Here is a 25406-nt window from a genome sequence, read left to right as displayed (position 1 = left end):
GGACAGCACACAGGATGCCCCATCAACGGCTACGGACAGTGTGGAACATCATCTGTGCTCAATTGATGTACTCTGCGAGATGCTATAGCGGCCGTCTACTGCAGAAGCAAGCAACAAAAAAGTTGCATCTATCAGCCAGGACACATAAACAATTGACTCATTTAGCTCGTCTTGTGCTGGAAGAAATTCGCCCTTTTTTAAACAAGCTCAGTTTGGAACTCAGAAACAAAATTGACATTCGTTCATTTATTAGGTATACATGGCTTTGTAATGCTTATAGTGGTTCGGACTATATCTACGGCACTTTAGAGCTATGGCTTGCAAGATTTTAAACATTTTTTTAAAGTTTTTAATATTTTTAGACATTTTAAACATTTTAGCAAAATAAATGTTTTTAAACTTTGTGCTTACCAATATCTAGTTAGGATGGTAGTACAATAATAGGTTACATATGTCATTCAGTCAGAAGAGGAGTGTGTGTTATATTCCATTTAGGTACCCTAAATAGGCACATGTAACATTGCAACCATTCATCTATATCCTTCCCTATATTACATACATAACGGTTCATAGGGACTGACCTTTAACCTATATATGACACTGCATTCAAACGCAGGTTTTTACCTAGTTCAAATCTCATACATTATGCATGAGGCAGCAGGACTGACATCTCCTGTATATATCTCTGTATAAAGTTCAGGCCTGACGTCATCCTTTAGGCCGACACAGTAACACAGCAAGGTAGGACCCCTGGGAGACCTATGGGCATATGTACTTCATGTCTTGCATAGAAAGACAGAGGAGACCGAGACTTCCCGGCTGGCACACTGACCAGAGATGCTGAGGTTCCTGCATGCAGACGCTCCAGCTAGCAGTGGTCTAACATCCCTCGCGGGGTGTCCAACTCGAGACAAGGACTGGGTCCCATATTCTCTAATTCCCAGGTAATGGGGTTGACTAGATCCTACAGGGATTCTTGGCATAACACCTACATAGATGCTAGGTACATTTAGGTACATCTAGTTAGATAGACATCGTAGGAGTACGCACTTTTATTATGTACTAGTATGTATTCATGATTATTGCAAGATGGTAGAGCTATACCATCCATTTACTTTCTTAGTGCTTCTGATCATATAACTCTGCTACTGTCTAATGGTTGTTGCAGCTCATCTATTCTACACTAGAATAACAACTGTTCAATAAATCTTTATTGACAAACACCTGGTATGTTTATTCTGTGTATCTCTGAGACAAAATAAGTAAGCATGAGTGACCGAGCGAAAGGTAGTATATTGTTTCCACGAATCTGAGGGATCAAGGTTGTCATGTTCTGAGGTTGCCAAGAAATACTCTCTCCCTGATAAGAAGAAATTCTTGTGACACTGATACAGACAGGCTAACGTATCCGGTGGGGGTGCACAGAATCAGTCTGCCACCAATCCCATAGTTTATGTTATCCAAACGCACTGATCCTGTATAGGTTATATAGGAACTACACAACACCATCTTAAAAAAGAAACTAAAACTTGTGTTAGGAAAAGAAAACATATATAACATGTGACAGATTCACTACTTTTTCAGGTCAAACTATGTTTGATGGAGAAAGACAGGCGTCTTTAAATGATACAAGCCTCAATATTGTGAGGAGCTATGAATCATGATAGAGACAGGACTAAAGCACTAGTAGAGAAGAAGTAGAGAAAAAGCAAGTAAAATGGGATGTCACATCTGGAAGGTGATGGTGATTATTGAAGATTTAAGAGTAATTTAAATCATATAACCTGTATGGATTGAAATATCCAATTGACGTGTAAAGTGAATTGTTGGTGCAGCAGGATGCATTAAATTGGCAGATAAATTGGCTTGAGAATGGGACAAACAAGGTGGCTGATAACATTAAATAAAATATGGATTCTTCTCAAAGAAGTTAATTGGGTATCAATATATTCTATATAATTCCAATAAGTAACAAGCACTTAAAATGCAGTAGGTCTCGCATTTGCGAAACTTTAAGCTATTGGCATTGTAAAAAATACCTTTTATTTATTTGTTTTGAAAACTACAAAGTGCGTGTTTATGCACTGCTTGCAGGTTTTCAAAACATATAAATAAAAGGCATTGTCATGACAATGCCAATATATCAAACTCTTGAAAATGCGAGATCTATTGCCTTGCAAGTGCTTGTTTATTTTTGTAAAACCATTAAAAGCTAGAGTGTCTATTTGTACACATGAGAAGACATAGGCAGCTATTGCAGAATAGTTTTTATTAAAATGAAAAACATTGACAAATGACCACCGAATCCCACACATTAACAAATAAGCAGTCACCTTAGAATATTTTTATGAAAATAAAAATTAAAAGATGGGCAACCATGCATTCAGACAATACAAACATGGCCCTTATTAGATTTATTTTTCTTAAATAATTATGTCCACGATGTCTAGATGACAAAAAACAAACAGTGTAGCAGTAGCAGTGTTAGAGGAGCTGCTGAGCCTTTCCCGATCCCATATAAAACAAGCATTGACTAAATGTAATTTTTGAAATTCAAAAAAAAAATAACAGTAGTTCCTGGCACTGAAGTTTTTGCACAGATGTGCACCTTATGCAGGAGCAAAATGCTGTCATTCACACTGAAGTAAACCAATGGCTGAAGTGAACTGACCATTGCCCCACCCATTCTGTTTACTAAAGTGGAGAAAAATGTGACTAATCAAATGAAGGTTTCCGGCAGAAAGCTTTTATAACTAAATGTATTATCTTAAATTGGGTAATGCAAGGCAGGTATAATTGCAGGATGTAGGAAAAGATAAAAGTGTGAAAAAAGAACATAAAGTAATCCTTTGTACAAAAACGCAATGACATTTTAAAAAAAAATCAATAATTGAAAATGTAAGCAACACATTGGCCAAGCCAATATGTCTGAATTTCTTGTGCAGGCACAGAGACCCACACACACAGGTACATAAACATTTGCACTCACAGACATATGCACATATAAACGCCAGCTGGCATGCAAGAATTAATTGGCACATGCATGAACACTCATGCACTGGTGAACAAACACATGAACATGCAAACAGATACACACTCACACAGCCACTCAGAAGTGAGGTTACAAAAGTGCATAGCCACATTTACCGGTGGTATCCGGACACTGGTTATCACAGCCATGAACCTCAGAAAGGCATAGCAGCTGATCCCCTTGCTTGCCTTTTAGTATCCATGGAAATGCTATTGCTACTGCTGATCTCGGGGATCACAAAGGCAACAGCGGGAACAGAAACCGATCAATGATCAAAGATGTCTGCTTACTTTTTGTAGTTTCCACTCATCAACATCAAAATGGGCTTACTGATGGGCGGGTGTGGGACATCGGGTCAGACTTGTGATGTCATCAGGAGTCAACAGGTTGTTGGTGTCACTTGTGCTAAGCAAACACAAGGAGATGATGGACTGAGTCTGAAATTTTTCAGACACTCACCCCCAGTCACGGATTTGGGTTGAATCCATAATCGTCACTTGAGCTAAGCCTGCAATTTGGTGACTCCATGTTGGAGATCTTACATTCAACAGACTGCAATTGTGACACATGGAAACTGTAGCATACGGTAATCACATACGCAGTTTTTTAAATTAGCATAACACTTTGCTTCGGTAAGTGGTAAATTAAATGATTTCTAACATTTCATTTAATCTGCAATAAGTGCTGCAGTGTCACACAGTGTGGTGCTGATGTAAACACTTTCTATACAAATGTTGTAATGTTGCATAATTAATGCACTGTGTGCTATAACTCAGCAGTGTTCACAAATGTCAGTTTCTCTGGAAGGGAGAAGGACCGAAATAATTGATTCATAAAAATCAGTCTGTCATTTGATCCAATGGGAAATGCAAAGTGAAACACACAATAACTGAAAAAAAAGAACAAGCACTGATCAGCGGAAGCTGAGGAAAGTAAAATTTTAAAAAAGGAGTTCTCCCTCACAACAGCTGAAGGACCAAAGTGTAAGGAATTTGTACTTTACCAGTGCACCTCAGCCTTGAAGGGAAGTGACATATCAGCAAAGCCAACGAGTTAAGAGTCAGCAAAGAAGGAGGACAACGGAGTGAACCATGAAATTATGCAGGTATTGTTTTCTCTGAGGTGCCAGGCATGTTAAAGGAATGTCGTTAATGGGTATGGGCCACAGCATCAATTGGTACACTCTACCGATTGGTATAGCTACCTCTCTGTAGGATCTGCTAAACATGTGGGATCACCATGCATTTCAGTGCGTTGCTCTAAACACATATTTACCACCACTCCTTAGAGCAGATATGATGCATGGTTTATGGTTTACAATTGCAATACATTATTATGTCTTTTTTTTTTAGTTTCCTATGGTATGAATATTTTATGGTGCATTCTATAGTGCTAATCACCATTGTTATGGCATCAGTGTCCACCTGGGTGCCATGTTGCGCGGCTCTTGCAAAGCCACCTTTAAATTGAAGAAAGTGTCAATTGGTGTGTGGCTAGTAAAGTTTATTCAGTGTAATTCTTCGAAATGTGTTTTGTGATTTAGTACAAAAGTAAAGTGAGTTTAATATTGGAAGATCTTTATTATGTTTCATGTGTGTAAGTGAGTTTACCAAAGGATGTTTCAACTTTTATTTGGTTCTGGTCAATTGTCTCTTGCCCACCTTAAGTGTGTTATTTTCTATGTACGCAGTGCTTCATTTGAATGGTGGTTGTCCGTAGGGCCTTATCGGCACTCGTTTGTGGAAATCAGCACTTATTTTTGTTCATTATATATTGAACGTGAGAATCTCATCGAAAATGACCAGTTTTCGATGAGATTGGAAGAATGTGTGTGGTGTTGTTGTTAGTTATAGCATCCAGTTAGAAATCTGATGAAGTTCAAAACATAAACTATCAGGAGATATTGCATGTCTGTGCTAAGCATTGGCTATAATTTACTAAATGCAACTGTGGCTGATGAGACCTGATCTAGGAAGATTTGTGCATCCAGAAACAGCTATTCTCCAGACTAGAGCTGTTGTATATGTATGAGTGATGTTAAGCACAACTTCCTTGAATAGACTACCACCTAGCTTCACTAGAGCACTGATTCTACTTAGCACTTGATAACCAATTACTTGAACGTATTCCTACTATAGACTGATCTCTGAAATATAGGACCCAGGGCCCTCAGTCCTTGCACAAGGTCAGGATGCTTCTCAGGGCATTGTGTGACTCAAAGGCAGATAGGCAATCGTTGTACCAAGTCAGGCCACTGCCCCTGAAAATACAGGAACCAGGTACTATGCTATGCTCACTGAATTGCCTTGATCTTCAGGTTGTAGAAAGATTGAGGGGTATAGACTTTCCTGCTGGAGGAGGGTGTGAGGAAGAGTACCCACAGCACATGTATCACTCACAATAAATGCAAAATCCATAAAGTGTTATTCTTTCATAAACATATATAAACCTGTTTTTAGTGTCAAGTTAACATGCCCAGCAACTTTAACAGGACCTATGGTAGCCCTCTCATCAGAAGTGGATGTTGTTCCGCAGAGCAGCTACACCTACACATCACCAAGGATCCAATTCTATTGCTTTAAATAATTAAATACATTCCATTTCATGTGCTACCATGAAAACCACATTGTGTGCACTGATTAATGATATCTCAATATACCTTTGCGAGAGAAATTGAAGCTCTCAGTTTTAGACACATCCATAATGCCAAGAAAAAACTTCAGTTTGAAAAAAATAAAATAAATGCACTACTTTATTAATACTCACAAAATATGCAGATAAACGTATACACTAGGATTTAATTATGTTAATGGTATACATTCAAGTGAACACTGGATGAACAAATGTGAATCTATGCCACTAACATTTCAGTTTCAGCACAAACAATGTACTACTACTTTTCTTTTCAGAGATAATATCCATTGATGAGAATTACCTGATGCTCAATTCTATATATAAGGTGGATGCCAAAGACGAGGATTTTGATGACATACTGACAGTAGGTTAATGTGTTTTTCCCCTTTTCATTGTGCTTTTTAACTATAAAAAAAAATGCTTTATGTTCAGTTACACAATTAACATAATATCCATGTACCTCAGTTTAATACAATGCTTTATCAGTTTTTAGCTATTGAATTTGCTGCTGACTGACACCAGTTATTTACATGATTTTGGGCCAACTTTTTCATTGTAATTTTTATAGTCTTAACATCTATCACGAATGTGAATGTAATAGTGTTGGCTCCACTCAGTCCGACAAGTGAGAGAGTTTGCCTTATGCTTTGCATCCGAGAAAAAGTAAACGCAAAAGACAGACATCTGGGCAGAAGTGACATTATTAGGTCTGCTACTCATATTAGTGTTCGTGCAGACAGTCAGAATTTCTTCTGACATACCTATCAACCTTTGACACTAACTGTAATTATCTGTCTTCAAAGCGATGCTATATAACACAGAAAACCTTTATATATTTCTGAATTTGGGGTTTAATATTTATGATATCTGGATCTGCATAACCGTACATTTTGGAGTCAAAATATCAAAATTAGCGATGTGATATCTGTGCTTTAATCTTAGAGGGGAAATGCTTATCCTCCCATTTCTTTAGATCTAGTCTAGGAACAGCTTTAGCTGTCTGCAGTCTCATGTAATAAAAAAAAAACAAAGTCAAATGCAAAATACATACATCAATACAAACAGAAGCTTTAGGTAGGCAGTCTTCATTCATTGGTCTATTCGTCGTCCATTCATATTTTGCTACTACAGGACACATGATGGGTCAATGGGTCAGCCCATTTCACCCACTTGCTCCCTTGCAGTGAGATTGACAACATTTTGCCTGATCACATGTGTGCACCTGTCCAAAAAGTAATGCATTTTAGTTTTTAGATTTTTGTATAATGTAATTTATGATCTGTGTAGTATAAATCTGCTTTTTGAACTTTATTGATTCCTATGAAATTCTGCTTTATCTTAACTAATTTATGGTCAAAGCAGATACATTTCTGTTATGAGGTCCATTGTAATTAATGTACTAAATGCCAAATATTAGGTTGCCATTTGGGGTAGTGTTTTAATTGGGAGAAGGGTGGGATCACTGGGTGGTAGGAATTTCATAAATCCTCACAAATTAAAGTATTTTCCTTCACAGAAATAATAGGAAAATATTTGATTTAGCCAAAGTTTGAAATCTGAAGGCTATACTGGGTAAAAAAAATGTATCGGAATTCACACAAGCTACACCACCCCAGACTTTCCTAAGTACCTTGTTTTTAAAAATGTTTGGGCTTGAAAGGTTTATTTGGGTCCCGACCCAGTCCTGTCCTAAAGACCACAGCTACCCACATTACCAGAATTGGTCAATTTGCAAGGCAAAATCTTGATCTTTCCTTGTGTCTTATGGGCCTTAAGGAGCCTTTCATTTGACGGACGATAGCTCAGTCACACAAGTGGGGTACTACTGTTATGGGGAGAATTGTAGGAAAACTGGGTGGTCAGACACTTGTTGATCCCCACAGATTTCATTAGCGCGATCTGCATTCACTTTCATTTTGCTGGGTAATATCAGTGTGTGCAGTGTACTGTGCATACTGTGTATATCAGAAATCAGACTTGGGACTCATTGGTAGCATTTCCCTCACTTACTGACTTTGATTTTGGGAAAGGAAAAGTTTCTGGTGTTTCTTCCAGAAACATTTTCTTTTCCTGTGCTGTGGATGACCCTTTGAAGTCCATAACACTGTGAAAGTAGTGTGGTGGGCGTCAACAGGTCGTCTGCCCTAAAGCTGTTACAAAAAATACCAAATTCATGCAGCCTATTATCCTGTGCAACAAGAATAGACAACAAGCTGTGGGGATATGATGGCCACATTGCGTTCTCTTCATTGTTCAATGATTGTAGGGGACTTCTCCAGTTCCAGGAGGCTCACATGATGATATGCTTTTGGGACAGGGGAACAGCAAAAAGCACAGTGGTCAAAGAAAGATAACAGGTGCTGTTAATAGCCATGCACAGCCAAGAGAAAATGTCAGTTGCCATACATGGTCCATGGAGAAGAGGGCCAGCGAATATATTTTTTGAGAAGAACAAAGAAGATAGAAGAGAAGACAGAAAGGAGAAGTTCTAGAAAAGGAGAGAAGATGAAGAGAAAGAAAGGAGAGTAAATAGAAAAAGCAAGAGACAGCAGGAAAGACAGCAATGGGAAGATCGATGTAGCAGCAAAAAGAAAGGGCTAGTGGGGAAAAGTTTTAGAGAGGCAGTAGGGGCAGAGATTGAGAGATTGGGAGTAAATAGAGAAAGTAAGAGATAGCCTAAAGGAGCTAAATGATAGCTAAGTACATGTAGACAAATGGTGACTGGTGCTTTTAAATGGAATTTATAAGCTTATCATGTTTTGGCCAATACACCTGGACCAATGTGATTTCAAAGCACAAGTCTGTACTTTAATTTCTAAAAGTGATCTTAGTGTAAGATCCACAAATCAACTTGCAAAGTGGTTTTTAAGATCCGAATACTGTCTAACCATGGTTACTTGAGCCACATTGCTTTTTGCAAATTGCTTAACAATGGCACCCTCTTGGTCTTTGTTACTACATGCTCATTGTGAGAAGTGCTCACACCTTCTCTTTTGATGCATAGCAGCTATGTCTACATTTGATGGCATAGTCGGTGATAATTACAACCTACGTGCTGAGAAGTTAAAAGTTTTGTTAAGGAGGTGATTTGGCTCAAGTTTTTGCCAGCAGTGACAGTTCTGTAAGGAAAAGGGTCTGCAAATGAAGAAAGGCACCAAGAAGTTGGAGTTTCAGTTTTGTAACATAAAGCTTGACTTTTATCTGCACCTGTAGTAATGGCAAACTATCCCTCTGTAAGAAAATGTTTCCATTTCAAGTACACATGGGAGGCTTCCATGCTTAAAATTCACAAAGCTGCCAGTCAGCATACTTTACAACTTTAAATCCTTCTACTTTAAATCCCATCTAATTGATATGATTTCATGTTGGATTGTGGAAAGCTGATTGAGTGTGCTTTAATATGTACCTTAAAAAATCCATAGCTACCATCACATAGAATCACACTGTTTGCACCCTGAATGCCAAACCCAAAATATCTAATTGAAAATTTCAACAGGTAAGTAAGTGTAGTTTTTCTATTCCTTACGCCACATATATGTACCTACGCAATATACCACTATCTTCCAAGAATGTAGATGTGGAGTTAGTAATAGTAAATCTATACTTCCCTATATGTGCTTACCTTTCAATATTCTGTCATCATCATTCTTGTACCATGATACTCTGGGGGTCGTTGGGTCATTATTTAATAGTACAACCAGTATTTGGGAAAGAATGCTCATGTTTTGCCAGAAGTAACAGTCCTGCAAGAACAAACATTTGCAATGCAATAGGTCGTGCATTTCCAAGAGTTGGAGCTATTGGCATTGTAAATGACAATGCCTTTTATTTAAGCATTCTGAAAACCTGCAAGCTTTGCCTAAACACGCACTTTGTACTTATAGTCCTTGCTTCTGAGAAGCAAGCCTGGCAGTAACTGCACCTCTTTTACTGCCAGCCTTGCTTCTCGTAAGCAAGGACTATCAGTATTAAGTGTGTGTTTATGCACTACTTGCAGGTTTTCAAAACACATAAATAAAAGGCATTTTCATTTACAATGCCAATAGCACAAACTGAAATACGAGACCTATTGCATTGCAAATGCTTGTTTTAAATGCTTTCTTTTTAGTGATCTTCCCCAATTATAAGTGCACTCGTTTTTGGGGACTAGGACTTATTTTTCAACATCAGACTTTTGTAACTGACTCTTTTACATATAAGACATGGATGTGTGTTTGATAAAATCCTATTAGACTGTTAAGGTTTTGTAACAGGGATGTTTATTCCTCCATCTAAATTAATTACATTAACCACCTCTTTAGCCCCGTGTGTTCTGCTTTTAAGTGGATGATAAGCTTCATGTTAGTTCGAAATGAAGTAGCCAAACAAATGTATAATTAGTAGCGAAACTATGAAAAGTAAAAATGGAGCTATAGTTTCCAGGGATACCACCCAGGTAGTGTTTTCTGCCCTCTGTGAGTGGCTTGTGAGATGTTGGTAGGCTGCACCATGTGTGCGTCATCAAATGAGCACTGAGTAGTTCTAGGGTGACATACTACATTATTAATGTTTAAACTGAAAAAAAGGCTAACGTTCAGAAACTGAACCTGTTTCACTAATTATTACATTACACATAAAAACGAATTTGGAGAAAGTTCCTGCGTGTGCCTTTGAAAATGAAACTTTAACAGAATTACCTTAAAATGTCCACTTTTATTGTTTAGAAGCTGTCGAGTCCGGGAGCCACTCAACCACCGCCGCCATGCCCCCGTTGCTGCAGCCCGCCATGTTAAATGGTACAGTAAGGCAGGGAAAATATGCAGTGCCAGGCAGTGAGGGCCAAAGCGTCTGGCTTTTGCGAAGTCGTGTGTGCTTAGCTGCAGAACGGGACACAGCTGTCCTTATCTTAATCTCCCCTATGACTATGAGCACCATGCTAAATATAAAGCGCAGTGCCTGAATATTTACAAGTTATCTGTGCACCATAAAATAAATGATTTTAAAAGCGGTCCCCGTGCTGAATATCCGCGGTCCTCAAAAACATGAATGTCCCTGACTAAAAAAACAAGTAAATGAAGTATTAGAGCACTAACCTTGGTGTTGCTCAGTGGAGTAATGTGCAGAAGGCATATACAGGGAAAGCCAATTTAAGCATCTTGAATGAATTTAAATAATTCACGGAGAGAGTAGAGAGGGCGGGTCGGAGAGATTTAAAAAAAATTGCTTTCGCTGGAGGTGGGGAGGTGTGAAGAGGCTGCGAGTTCTCTCTAAATCTGTGGGAAATAAATCCGTGCCTAACGGGAGAGCGGTGGAAGAGGGGTGGCAGCTGCTCAAGCCTGGGGTGGAATATTGTGAACACACAGAAAGCACAAGTCTTGATTACGGAGGACAGCAGAGGCGCCAGCAGTGCTCCTTACAATGTGTGTGTGTGCATAATGTGCTGGGAGGACTGGAGAAGAAAATGCACCGAAAACATCGCTGGGGAAAGGAAGCACATGGGAGAGGGTACGCACGGCAAAAGTTGCTATGGAGTCATGAGACGCTTGGATCAGGTCAGAGCAGCAGAGGGACCCCGCAGCTTCATGTCAAAACAAGGTAATTTAATAACCGCGCATAACAAAATAAAAGAGCAGACCCCATTTTAAAAGGTACAACTCAGAATGCTGGGCTGCAACAATTGTATAAAAGAGTTCTCCTCAGAAAAGGTACAACTCAGCATGCTGGGCTGCAACAATTGTATAAAAGAGTTCTCCTCAGCAACACTTGAAACATGCAAGGGGACGAAAACTGTAGTTGGGCGGTGCTGCTTCCGGGATAAACGGAAGTGTCATATCGCTGCCTCAATGATTTTGAAAGCAGCAAAGAAGAGTGGGATTGCTTTAAACCAATGGGGTGGGAGCAGACGGGAGCGAAGTCCTTCATGCACACTGCCTTTGCTCGACCTAAAAAGGGAGTGCAAATGAAGACAGTCACCAAGAAGTTGGAGTTTTAGAAATCTCTGAGGGCCTAGAAGGATGACCCTCAGTTACTGACAGCAACATTGGATGGGAATGAGGAGGATAATGTAGAGATCCAGGGCAGGGCCTGGATACCAGCCCTGAAATGCAGCCTCAGGGGAGGGAGAAGACTCATCTCTCGAGTCAGAGCTCCCTGCCAGAGCAAGAAGAAGTATACAGTGACATGGCCTGTCCCCAAAGGAGGTGGTAGACAGGAAGGCAGAGAGGGAGTTCCAGTTGCAGACGGCCAAGCTAAAAATCGAAAAAGAACTAGTACTGGGGAAACAAAAACTGGCTATGAAGGAGACGGAACTGGCCATGGCGGTCGAGCAGAGGAAAATGGCTCACGGAAGGCGCCTCAGAGAGCTGGACATCAGGGCTAGTTAAGCACAGTCCAGCAACAATGGTGGCAGCATACTTACAGTGTCCGAAGGAGAAAAGAAAATCCCTAAAGATCTGGTGCCTAACTGTGTGGTTGGGGATAGCATAGACAAGTGGCTTGCCGCATATGAGGTAGCTCTTAAGGTACACAAGATTCCAGAGGAGTATTGGGGGTGTAGTTTGTGGAGACATAGGCGACCAGTGAGAAGGGACACTCTACTCACACTAGGGGTAGAAGACTAGACAAGATATGTCCCAAGAAAAGCCATCCTTGTCACCAAGTGTGGACAAGAAATACCACATCAGGTTCATGGATAGTCAAAGGATTCAGTCTTAGTGGATTTTCTTGTTTATGCTGGTAAGGCACTGAGTGGCTGGGTGAGGGGCAGCAAAGTGAAGGATTATGATGGGCTCTATAACCTGATTCTGAGGGAGCACATGCTCTTTACTTGTTTTACAAAGATGCACAAACACCTAATTGAGTGTCCAAAAAGATATCTGTGGGATCACCAGAAGAGTGGTTAGGTGTCCCACCAGAAGAAAGGGGGGGCACTTAAAAGTAAGGAGTTCTCTAGAGGCTCCAAAATAATTCCCAAGAGAATCATAGTAACCAATTCCAGTCTGAGCCAAAGAGGAAAGGGTTCTTTGATAAGCAGACAAGGAGGTTTGCCCCCCAGTGTGCATAGTGCTACAAGTATGGGCCCTGCAAGGGAGACACCAAATGTCCAAGAGAGCACAGCACCCCACCAGTGGGCAGACACCTGTGTTGGCGAGTTTAGCTCTAAGTGAGGAGATGGTTACAGTTAGCTTGGGGTAGAAGACCGAGGTTAGATTAGTGTCCCTGGGAGATAAAGAGATGGTGCCAAAAGCTCATATTCCATCCAATACTTCTATAGGCAGTGGGTCACCATCAATGGGCAAAGGGTAGCGGTCCTGAGAGACACAGGAGCCAGCATGACTGTTGTAAGGTGTCATCTGGTGTCTTCAGAGCAGGTTCTCCCTAACACATTCCACCAGATCATAGTCACAGACAACCATTAGAGTCGCTACCCAGGGCTCTGGTTCCCTTTGAGTGGGGGGTCTCAGGTTTGCTAAATGGAGCTGAGAGCCCTGCCATGCAGGTACATTGTCTCTTGGGTAATGACCTAGAACACCCTGGAAGGAGGTAGAGCTTAGTTCACACCTGGGGATGGTAGGATTGCCTGAATGGGTATGTATTACTACAAGGTCCATGAATGCCCAAAAGGGGAGTCAAGGAATCCTGGAGGCTGGAAGAATGGCCTAGTAACTGCCAAGAAGAGGAAGGGCAAGGGGCATGGGAAACCAGCTCCTGCAGTTCCCACAGTCTAGGTTGATAGGGCCCCTGAGGAAGATGCCCCAAAGCCTACCAGGGAAGACATTGCAGCCCTGGAGAGGACAGTCTGAGCTTGTGGGATGGCAAATTGAGGGTGGGCGTACCAGGGAGATATTCTGCAAGGTGAAGAAAGAGTGCCCTACTCTTGAAGGATTGAAGTGGCAAGTTGAGGGCCATGCAGCAGGTGATACCTCTGGAGATAACCTTATCTCTTGGGAAAAGGGCCTCCAATGCAGTGAGCCTATGGTTCCTGGACAAGGTGCTGATGGGCTCTCCCCTACTCTGACCCTGGAATAGCAGAGTGACTGTCACCAGTTATTGGGGCACGTTTTCCCCTCTAATCTCACTCACCCCTGGTGACTGGAGACAGTCCACCTTTCAGAAATACAATTTACAGGCTGTCAGATAAGGTGAGGACCATTATAATGGAAAAGGTCTCCAAGATGGGTAATTAAGTCCCCTAACAGACTCTAGACCAGCCTGTGGTGCTGGTACCCAGGGGTTCACCAGATCAGAACTCCAGCTCTGGGTTGGCCACCAAGGTCTCAATTCCATTACTAAGACTGAATCGCCCCCCATCTCCTGAGCTGATGAGCTTCCAGACAGACTGGGCACTGCCAAGCATGTTTTTTATACTTTTGATCTCACATCAGGGTACTGGCAGATTGCCCTGACTGAGAGAGCAAAAGAGAGGTCTGCATTTTCGGCCCCAGAGGACCCTTTCAAGTTTAGATTGATGCCCTTTGGCTTAAAGAATGCCACTGCTAGCGGGGAAAGAGGCGTTCTGTGCCACCAACGTTGATGCCTTAGGTGTCTTCAGCTCCAACTGGTAGGAAAACCTGTACCACCTCCAAGAGTTAGTTCAGTTCCTGCAGAAGACGGGCCTGACTTTCAAGGCTAGTCAGTGCTAGATAGGGCAGGGTTCTGTTGTGGGTCTGCGCCACATGGTGTGTGGGTCCCCTCCAAGCCAAGATTGAGACCAGGTAGCCTGGTAACCCCCTAAAACACAGACTGAGGTGATGGCCTTCCTAGGGCACATAGGATTCTATAGGAGGTTTTGTGTGACAGCATTGCTGTCTCCTTAACTGAGCTGACATCGAAGAAGCAGACCAAAAATGTGATCTGGACAGAGGCCTGTCAGAAGGCCTTCGACACCCTCAAGGAAGCCTTGTGTACAACACCTGTACTCAAGGCTCCTGATTTTTCTAAGGAAATCATTGTGCAAGGTGACGCTTCAGAGTATGTAATAGGGGCTGTCTCAGCACTGCAAAATGTGGAGGTCTTAGACCAAACATTAGCCTTCATCAGAAGGACGTTAGTTCCCTGGGAACAGAGGCAGAGTCCTATTTAGATGGTGGCCTTTGCTGTAGTCTAGGAACTGAAGAAGCTGAGACCATGCTTGTTTGGGACTCAGTTCTGTGTTCAGACAGACCACAGACCACTCAGATGGATCATGCAAATGAAGGGCGAACATCCGAAGCCGTTGAGGTGGTCCATCTTCCTACGAGGTTGGACTTTATGGTGGAACACCTTCCTGGGACAGACCATGTCAAAGCTGATTGCCTCTGTAGGTTCTCCACCTTAGTGATGAGAACCCCCAGTATCCTGGGTTGTTTGCCCCACTTTTAGCTGGTGGGGGACATGTGTTTGCCCTGTCAGCAGTAGGGTGGTCTTAGCCTAAACGTTTTTGCCTTCCTCCTCCATCTTTTGCTGATCTTGTTTTTGCTGGCCTTAGGACTCTGAGCACTCTACCACTGTTAACCAGTGCTAAGAAGCTTGTGCTCTCCCTTCTTAACAGAGTAAAATTGGCATACAACCCAATGGCATATTTCCTTTACTTGCAAATCCCTAGTAAACTGGTTCTACGTGTGCCCAGAGCCTGCTAATTAAATGCTACTATTGGGCCTGCAGCACTGACTGTGCCACCCACTTCAGCAGTCCTTTAAACATGTATCAGTCTGTGTGTTCATTATTTGAACTGCTACGCCAACTTGGCAAAATAAACCTTTTGCCAGGCCCAATCCTTCTTTTATAATACATATACCCCCCCCCTGTATTAGGCCCTGAATAGCCCACAGTGCAGTGTATTTAAAAAGTTGGACTTCTAAGTCCTACGTGTCGTAGGAGTGCAAATCTCTTAAACTTGTTTTTCACTATTGCAAGGCCTACCTCCCTCATAGGATAACAGTGGTCTACCTTATTACATATAATAAGTGATAGTTAGACAAGTCGACTTTAGATGTCTATGGAATTGCAATTAAGATGTTTCTTCAATGACAAAGTCAAATTCTTAATCACCATTCTGAAAATGCCACTTTTAGAAAGTTGGTTGAACAACACAGGATTCGGCTCATAATCAGTAAGACTAGGCCCTATTAATCGAAACAACAACACAAATGCCAGTACTGATATACTTTTAAACACTTACTCACTCATGCAATCACATACATACATGTTATGATCAACGATCATTAGTCATTTCTTTACTTTTATTTTATTCATTCTTTTGGTGTGCTCTTTTCTTTAGTAAATTTCGAAATATGGTTTATAAATGTAATTCTGACAAACTTGACATTACACAGGGGAACAACAAATTAATGCAAATGTTACATACAGGAAAAAAAGAAAGACAATAAAAAAAATTATTGACAAAAAATGAAAAACACAATTGTACCAAAAACATTGTTATGAACAACCTAGGTTCTGTTTTTCAAATGTTTCTATACAATGCCCACAAACCACCTTTCCTTTAATGAGGCACTTTTAGAAAGTTGGCATTTTTCCGTCCCAACTATTTTGGTGGCTGCTGTCTGCATGCAGGGTCACATGACTAGATGTTGTTGGCAGTTGGTATTTGTGTCTTGCTCACAGACCGTGAGACTAATGGAAGTGAAATGTTCGAAGTAGGCCACTCTAAGTTAAGAAGGGGGAGGAGCTGTCGCTTATCCCACTTGCACATCATAAAGGCCCTGACTGAGCACTCTCATAAAGGGATTTGACACCCAGACAATCTGTGGCCAGGTCAGGTAGGGGGGAAAATTCCAAGCAGATCTGTGGGGTGGAAACCTCTGGAGGTTTCTCCTTCTGTGAAGTAGACACCAGGTATAAACATTGGACCTCAGACCCCAACTACTCAGATCACTTTTGGACCTGTGGACTCTGCCAGGAAAGACTGCCCAACTGTGAAGTCTGCCCAACTGACCTGCTTAGCTATCCAAGACCTGATCAGCTGCCCAATGACTGCTATTGCTACACCAGATCTTTTCTGCTGTGAACTGTCCTGCTGAAACCAGCCAGGACCCCAAGATCTCCAAGTGACAGTCGACTGACCTCTTGTTCTCAAGCCACAGGGATTCATGAGGCATCCCAGTGCCACGCATCTTTGAAGCAGGACCACACATCGCGCCAACAGCTCCAACAGCTTCTGGTATCTCTGCACCGACCACCGACCCAGTGCCCCGCAGCACCTCATAGCTTTGACGCCGGACTGCGCATCGCGTCCACGGCTCAGCCAGTGCAACCCAAAGGAGAGAGGAAGTGGTCCGCCAGCTAGATTGCTGACTTTGGTGCTGGAAACCAAGGTTGGAGTCTCGAGGTCACGTCCACATCCTGTGATTCTGGGCAAATCACTTAATCTCCCCGTGCCTGAATGAGTACTTGTGTAACGTAACGGGTGCTCATGTAAAGCGCTCCAATATCTTCGGGTCAAGTTCGTTCTATATAAATCTGCATTAAGAAAAAAAACATCATAAAGGCGACTGCACACCAACAACCAGCTCAGCCTGAAGCAGTGTGGTGCATCTCGACACAAAAACCCAGTAGCTTTACCAGTACAGGATTGGTGCAAGACCCAGCAATTTCCTCAATGACGCTGTGGCACCTCAACGTCGATGGTTTTGTGTTGTCAGTCAGTGCAACTGTATCAAAAAACAGGAGAAAGGGGACCAGAGAGCTAATTAATGGTCCAGTGTCCATGCTCCCAAAATTACATACCAACAAAAAAGGGGACACTGTTCCAAAGCAGGGTCAAGAAAGATACCCAAAAAGCCTAACAGTATAAAGAAAAAAGCATCATAAAACGAAGAAGTCCTAAGTACAGTGGGCCCATCAGGTGAGGGAAAGAACATATCTTGCCTCTTGTTGCCCTCACACACCCCGAGAGGTGTCATGCTTCATCATCGGGCATGTGCTCCTCGTTGGGCCGGCGCTGCAATTCCCAATGGGTCCCCCGAAGGGTCACTTTGTCGGAGATCTTTTGAGGCATGCCGGATGGTGCATGAGGGTGTGCGGGGTGGGTGCTATGTAGGAGTAACAAAAATTGCGTGCATAGTGAGTTAAAACTGGTAAGGGGTAACCTCCTAGAGGTTGAAGTAATTGAATGACCCTCTTGGCAGTATAAAAAACTCTAAATAAGAGTATCATCCCAAAAGGCACAATATGCCTAAGTATCAAAAAAATGGCCATTTTTTTCTATTACGGGAGCAATGCGTGCCGACAGAACGCGAACAGCTGCTGTTGGCATGATGTGCGATTTAGTGCCCCTTTGGGATTCGCAAAAATTCACTTCTTTTTGAGTAAATGTTTCTAAATTTTGAGTAATTAAGAAAAGGGAAAATATATGCGACTTTAGCACAACCATAGTTTTCTGTGAGCACAAAAGAAGTATTTATCACGTTTGTAACATTCCTTTTCTTTTAAGAAAATAGAATCCTTATCCTACTATTTTCCTTGAAGCAATCCTAATGATATTGTGTTGTCTATTTTCTTGATTTCACCGGCTACATGAAAGCAGATCAGAACTTCCAATATCCATGTTATTGATGGTATCTGTATCCTACAACTCCGTGCGCTCCAGGAATATCATCCCTAAATGGGCTTCCTGTTATTACAAAATATTAACTTTAAACGAAAAAAGTTCCGGCAAACTATTTATTTCATTAATTCCCTATTCTGTTTCTCACAAAAGACATGTTTATTCACCAATGCTTATCAGACCTCAAGGGTGTTCATCCCACATATCTGTACCAAATATCAATCAACATAAATTCAATAGGGCGCTCAACAAAGCCATTCAACTATATACACAAAGACAACCAAATTTAGTGACCACATACCTAAATTGCATATTCAGATCGAAATAATCCACAAAATCTTTTTCGTTCTTATTACTAAACTAATTAATACACTAATGGCCCATTTAAAGAATTGAATATAAATCCTGATAACTTAGTGAAACAAGCATTTGCACTGCAATAGGTCTCACATTTATGAGAGTTTGAGCTATTGGCATTGTAAATGCGAATGCCTTCTATTTATGTGCTGTTTTTAAAACAGGTGAACCCGATGATGAAGCATGTCACCTCTTGGTGAGTGAGGGCTCCAGTCCTCTTTCGGGATTATCCCTGTGGGGATTCAATTCACCTGCCTTGGTCTTTTGTGTTCACTACCTTCTTAGACCCGAGACTGACCTCTGTGTTTACTTAGTATATGGGAAAACTTCATCTTGCTGGTCTATAATTTTTTTTCCCTTTGACCCCCCCTAATTCCTGTTGTTTAGAAGGAATTATTAAGCCATTACAGCAAGTACGCACCTAGTACCAAGCTGTACTTGAAGAGATTAGTGAAGGTTGCTTAGCCGACCTGTGAATCAGCCACTTCACCCATAAAACATCAGTAATGTTTCCCAAAAATATAAATCCATCTATATAAAAGTCCCTTGCATATCTTTGAAAACAGGAAGTAGATGAGGTCCACACGGGTTACCTACTACCTAGTGTAAAATTGAATATTTCTCCTGGGCAGTAGCCATTTGACCTTCTATAAAACAGCTTCCAATATTCCACAGTCAGCTAGCAACTGGTTTTATATTTTTAATAGCATCCACTCTCCATGAAAATTGAACCGTTCCTTTTAATAGTGTTTTGGACAACGAAAGTTTATTTTTTTTTGCAGAGTTTTATATAGCGCAAACTTGACCGAATACAATCAGGTATCAGAGCGCTTTACATAGCACCAGTTACGTTACATGAGGACACACATTCATTCTTTGTTAGGCACGGGGCGATTAAGTGATTTGCCCAGAATCACAAGATGTTCAGCGTCATTACCGAGACTCGAACCCAGTTCCCCATGTTCGAGGTCGAGCGCCCTAGCCATTAGGCCAACTGCTCTCCCATTGTCTGTATTGTCTGATATGATAAAATTGCACCTGTAGACGCCATGGGTGCACAACTGAGAAACCTGAACTTGTTATGTAGGAGGGCCCACTGCACAGGAATGCAACATTGGTGTGGGTTAATTTTGTTGGCTAAGATAAACAAGCCCTTATATTCTAATGATCTTAAATGTGATGGGGTTGTGTTCATTTATTTTAAATAGGCAGGTAATGTGGGTAAATTTCTAGTCATAAACTTGATTGGTTTAAGGGACACAATAAAATCCCCAGTCTGAATTGCTCTTAGTAAAGAACAACAAGACGAGAAAACGAAAGTAGCGCTTTACTGGAAAACTCTGTAAAGTGGTGCTAATGTGTTTGGGTGTGAATAAAATCAATCTGGTCACTTTGAGGCCACTCTGTCTTGCTCTATTTGGGTATTTAGTTTTTTTCTCACCGTCCCGAGGCTGCAAAATCTGAAAAAAACGACATTTCTAGCAAAAGTGTTTTTTTTTTTTTTGGGGGGGATCCATTTCACAGGGGAACAAATGAAGGAAATTGAGGGTAAGAGCCATTCTTGAAGTCACGGGTTTTAGCATGTGAGGAGGACAGAGGAAGAAAGATGGGGAGCAGCTGCCACCGGCAGAGCAGAAGTGGGCAATGTCCTTGCCGTCCTTGGGCAGGAATGAAAAGACAGAGTCCTTTTCTTTCTCTGCCACCCCTCCCGTCCCGAATGGCCGAGCCTCATATATAGGCCTTGGCTATTTTTCCATCCTGGTACTCATTTTTTAAATGAAAAAGTAGCGGAACGGATTCTATTAAATGTAAAAAGTAGGGGCACGCCATGCCCTGCTGATCCCGCCTACTCCGACCACTGGGCTGCTGCAATGAAATGGAGATCTGCCAACTGCAACGGAATACATGCCGGCCAGGAGAGAGGGCAGACCAAGGAGATGGCATCGAAGCGACGGTTCAGTCACAGCAGAATGGTTGCCGCAAAGCAGAGGAAGCATCGGGCTCGGTACACAGCTGGCAGGTTTTAAAACATTAGTTAAAAGACTGCTTTATTACCCGATCAGAGCCATGTAGGTCTAAATTTAGGACTGATAAATGTTATGTTGTGTGGACCACCCCATTGTGAAGTCAGACAGGAGGGGGGTCACATACTACTCCCCTGTATATGCCTGACCTGTGGTAGGCGCCCGACCCAGAAGTAGATGAATAATAAAAGGGTCTTGGGGTCGGAAGCTCGAGGTCACTTGGCCGAGTAAACTATCGTGTGTGTGAGTGTGACTTCATTCTCCGTACCAATCCCATGCACACTGTATCTGATACATTAGCCCACGTGTTCCCCTTCTCACCGGGGTACTCAACAATATTATTTCCCCTTCCAGAAGTCGAAGTTGGTGTTGGTACATCCCAAAGCACAAAATTTGTGAGAATAAAGTGTCCACTTACTGTCAAACAAAAACTTTACTGGAAACAGACATTCAACTCCACAACTGCTCTTTGATGTGTTTGCATTTTGGTGTGGTGAGCTTCGCATGTAGAAAAGGGCCTGAATGATCCCTCTCTTCTACATAATGATATGGATACTCATATCACCTCAGTGTTATTTTTAAAAGATAGAAGTCATGTCCAACTCCATTAGGCAAGCTTTTATGGTGGAGGCTAAAGCTGCAAGTAAATATTAAAGGTGGCGCGCTTGTGAAGCGGCCGCTACCTGTCAGTTAAAGTATGTTATACGGGTGCTCACAACTAAAGTATGTTGTATATCCCAAGTATTACAAGGTTAACAGGCAGCAAAAGCATGCAGTGTGGGTGCCGTGATTGCATGTAGCTGAAGCTGACAAAAAAAATATTAATTACAAAGAAGATGGGGTGGCGGTACCTATTGAAGTCCACGAAAGTGATGGGCGGAAGGCCATAATTAACAAGCAGTCACGATTGTCCCGGCAGCTTTGAAAGTGAAAGCACGCAAAGTGCGCTGAATGTAAACAAAACACATCATGCCTGAAGTAGGACAAACTCAATAAAAAAAATAGTGCTTACAACTCTAAAATAACACGTACCGTGTAACAACCGAAGTAAAGGGGCCAGTAACCATGGGAGGTTACAAATGAAGGCAATGGGGTACTAAGGAGGGACTAACAAGCCTATTAAGGAATCAGAAGCCAGCATTTACTAGGGACAAAGACACAAGCCAATGACACATGTGGGCGGGGCTTCTCCTCCATACGCTACTACAGCAGATCGCTAGAGCAGTGCATGCACGCTGGCTCAGGCTGGACCTTAAAAATCATTTGTAGGTACTTACTTTGTTTAATGTTAACGATGATTAAAAATACTTTATGTACATATTGTCATGTCTCTTGATACAACCAACAACATGGCATTATCATATAAAAACGAGTTTTACACAATTACAATTTCTTTAACTTTGCCTTATAAACATTTTATAACAATATGCATTATGCACTAGTTTTCATCATACTGTACTTTGCAGTTGAAAAGTTTTGCTTTTTCAATATTTTTGATTGAATATTACCTCTTTGGCTTTCTAATACAATATATGAAGTAACTTAGCATTTTAGTTTATTTAAATGTAATTCATTCCTTTCATAATTTCAGTATACTCTCCAAAGTGAAATCTGTGCTCCTGACCCTGAGGGAAAGTTCTTTTCGGTGGATAACCTGACTGGAGTTGTTTCAAGGACATCACCGACTCCTTTGGATTATGATGCAGGGTATCATGTAAGTTATTGTCTCATTGTTTGCTTTTATATACATCATATTGCTGGTGTTTCAGTTCATCACTATTGCTCCTGTGTTACATGATTAGAGATGTTTCGTGCTCGGAATGTTATGACGTGTCAAGTCAAAGTGGGTCTTTGTGACAAATGCCAAATATTAGTCAATGCTCCTGTATGTAGATACCTTTTTCTGCCTTATGAATCAAAAATTACCTATTTGTGCAGCGCGTCCAAAGAAGTCTCATAAACGCTACGTCTCGGAGGGCCCGATTCACAGAACTAATTTAAGACAAAATCGTAAACTTACTACCATTTTGGTATTCACAGAAGGCACTTTCTCATTTTGGTATTCACAGAAGACACTTACACACTTCAGTATTCACAGAAGTTAGGAGTCACAACTTTAGGACTCCTAAATGCCTTCTGTGAATACCAAAAGTCTTAAAATTAGGATTTTTCTCAGTTTAGGAGTCCTAAAGTTTGAACTCCTAACCTAACTACTACTAAACTGAGAAAAATCCTAATTTTAAGGCTTTCGGTATTCACAGAAGGCATTTAAGAGTCCTAAAGTTAGGACTCCTAACTTCTGTGAATACCGAAATGAGTAAGTGCCTTCTGTGAATACCAAAATGAGTAAGTGCTTTCTGTGAATACCAAAATGGTAGTAAGTTTAGGATTTTGTCTTAAGTTAGTTCTGTGAATCGGGCCCTCAGTTCTTGTTCTTGTTGCGTTATTCATTTTTTCTAGGACCTGCATTCAACTGAAACCACACTATCCCATGTTTCTTAATTTATATGGGCTGCTCAACACAATTGATTACTTTTTGCTTTTATTCTCTTGTATCTGTTTGCAGCATTTGATAATGTGTTTCACCCCGTTTATATTCCTTCCGTCACACTCGTAGCATCAAGCAATCTACTCTACAAAAGAACTGATGATATCTGGGAACCCAAAGCAGCCCTGGCAAATTTTGACAGACTAGCCCTCATACGATGCATATCCAGCGAGCCTGACCACTAGAAGGGGGTTGGGTGGTTCTCCCCCCAAAGTTTTAGGGAAAAATGGCAGAAGTTTGTGCATTTTACAACATATTTTTCATTATATATTCAATGGTATTAGTTTTTAAAGCATAGAAAATTATGAACTTACGGAGCACCAAGATACAGCAATCTGTATTGGGGCTCATCAATTACCCCTCCCCCCACTATCGCCCTTCAACAGTGCCTCTAGTCTCCCAATAGCCACTCTCTCGCAAGTATTCCATTTGTTTTATAGCGCCTCTCATACCAGTGTAGGGTGTTGCAGCATTTTACATCACTCACACATAACAGAGACAATGAATCCTACGTGTGAGAATCAGTGTATGGAAAATGTTACATAAGACAAAGGGGAATACCAGATGTAGGATTCACATGTACTCCATACTGGTAGGCATTTTTTAAGAGTGATTGGTCTGGGGAAGCACAAACTCAGGATTCAGAATATAAGACAGTGGTTAGGGTTGACTTTATTAATAAGAATTTATTTCGACCCAAACAAACCCTTTTTTTAGCAAAATTAGGATAATGAAAGACTAGGAAAAAACATAACTTTTAAGCCTTCATTACGATTGTAACTTATGACTCCCACTAGACAAAACTCTGATCAGAAAGTACATTATTCACTAGAGTTATCTTGGCAATTTTATTTTTGCCTGAAATCTGTTGGATATGCAGGGAACTCTGCAGTGCTTTTAAAACTGTTACAAAACCAGCCCCCACTAGCAAAAGCGACACCCCACCCTTCCAGCCTCCTGGGAAAACGCTCACTGGATGGTATGGCCAGTCTGGCCTTGGGCACTGGCATTTAAAAATGGTTATGTTACAGGTTTCTTATGCTGAACTCTTGAAGAACTGAGGGTCTCTGCTTTCCACGTAGTTCTGCACCAACCCTTCCACCTAATTCTAACCACTTCCCTCCTGATATCTTGACTTTCCCTTCCTCAGCTGGGCACCCTGATGTCATGTTCAATCCTTTTATGCACTTGGCATCATGTTGAATAAAGTACTGTGGTACTAATCACACATAACCATTATATGTAACTCTAGTAACAGAAACAGAGTCAATAAAACTCACTCCAGTAACGCTCAGTAGCTCCAAATAATATGAAATCTATTTCTTGCTTATTTCAAATTATTGCCTTGAATTATGTTCTTTGCAAATTACATTGAAGAAATGCCCACAATTCAGCCAACACATTTTGTTCCGAATACCGTCAGCTTCTTCGGGGAACATCTGTCCTAGTTTCATGTGTTAAATAATTTCAGTATCCCCCAAGTAGTATTTGTTATCGGTTCAATTTTAATCAATTCTTATATGGTCTTGCAAGTGAAATTATAAGTGATAAGATTTGCAGTTTGAAGCAATATTTGACATAGGCACTGTTAAACAGTGACATTTTAAGGAATTGTGGGGCCTCTGGCAAGATATATTATAGGGCCTATTATCTGGAACAAGTTTGATTTTATTACCCTTTTCCGTCTCATTCAAGCCCTCATGATGCTAAACAATATTGAATTACAGGTTCAACTTCAGAAAGGGGCCAAGCAAAAATATCTGTATTTTGTGTGCCATCCAAATAGCAACAAAAGAAAGACTAAACAAGTATTGATGAAGCTATTTCTCATCAAGCCTGATTCAGGATTTTTTTAATAGCAACAACATTTCAAGGGGAGTTTTGCTAGATGTTTAGTGATACATATGTACATATATATGTATACACATTTATAAGCAGTGCATAGCGTGGACGTGAGTTATACTTACCGTAGGGCCCATTTGCATGTATAGCCAGGTCCCAGGGAATTAGGTCTTCGTAGCCGAAATGGTCCACTGGTGGGGGGGCTGCGTGGCCCCTCCCCTTTTTTCACTGCAGCTGGGCTCCAGCGAATGGGGTCCCTGGGACAGAAATCAGCCTAGGGAGGGGGCTGCAAGTGGCCTTCTCCCCCTTCTCAATATCGGCCAAGAGATAAGGACCATGAAAGTTGGAAAGATAGAAAATATTTATCTGAGGAAAACAAGCTCAAAACTACAAAAATCCAATAAGTAGAATTGCAATAATGAATTTTTAAAGAATAAACAAAATTTA

The 25406-nt window shown here is 41.3% G+C and overlaps 1 protein-coding gene across 1 annotated transcript in view; it reads left to right on the top strand.

Moving 5' to 3' along the window:
- Positions 1-25406, top strand: part of LOC146855233 (cadherin-related family member 3-like) — a 628588-nt gene that overhangs the window by 42551 nt on the left and 560631 nt on the right. The window contains exons 4-5 of the mRNA XM_085651100.1: positions 5941-6029; positions 22161-22283. Of these exons, the coding sequence (XP_085507226.1) occupies positions 5941-6029; positions 22161-22283 (212 nt within the window). The remainder of the gene's footprint in view (positions 1-5940; positions 6030-22160; positions 22284-25406) is intronic.

Source organism: Triturus cristatus, chromosome 4_1, assembly GCF_964204655.1.
Source record: "Triturus cristatus chromosome 4_1, aTriCri1.1, whole genome shotgun sequence".
In the NCBI taxonomy this organism is placed as follows: Eukaryota; Metazoa; Chordata; class Amphibia; order Caudata; family Salamandridae; genus Triturus; species Triturus cristatus.
This window is presented reverse-complemented; position numbering and strand designations above follow the sequence as displayed.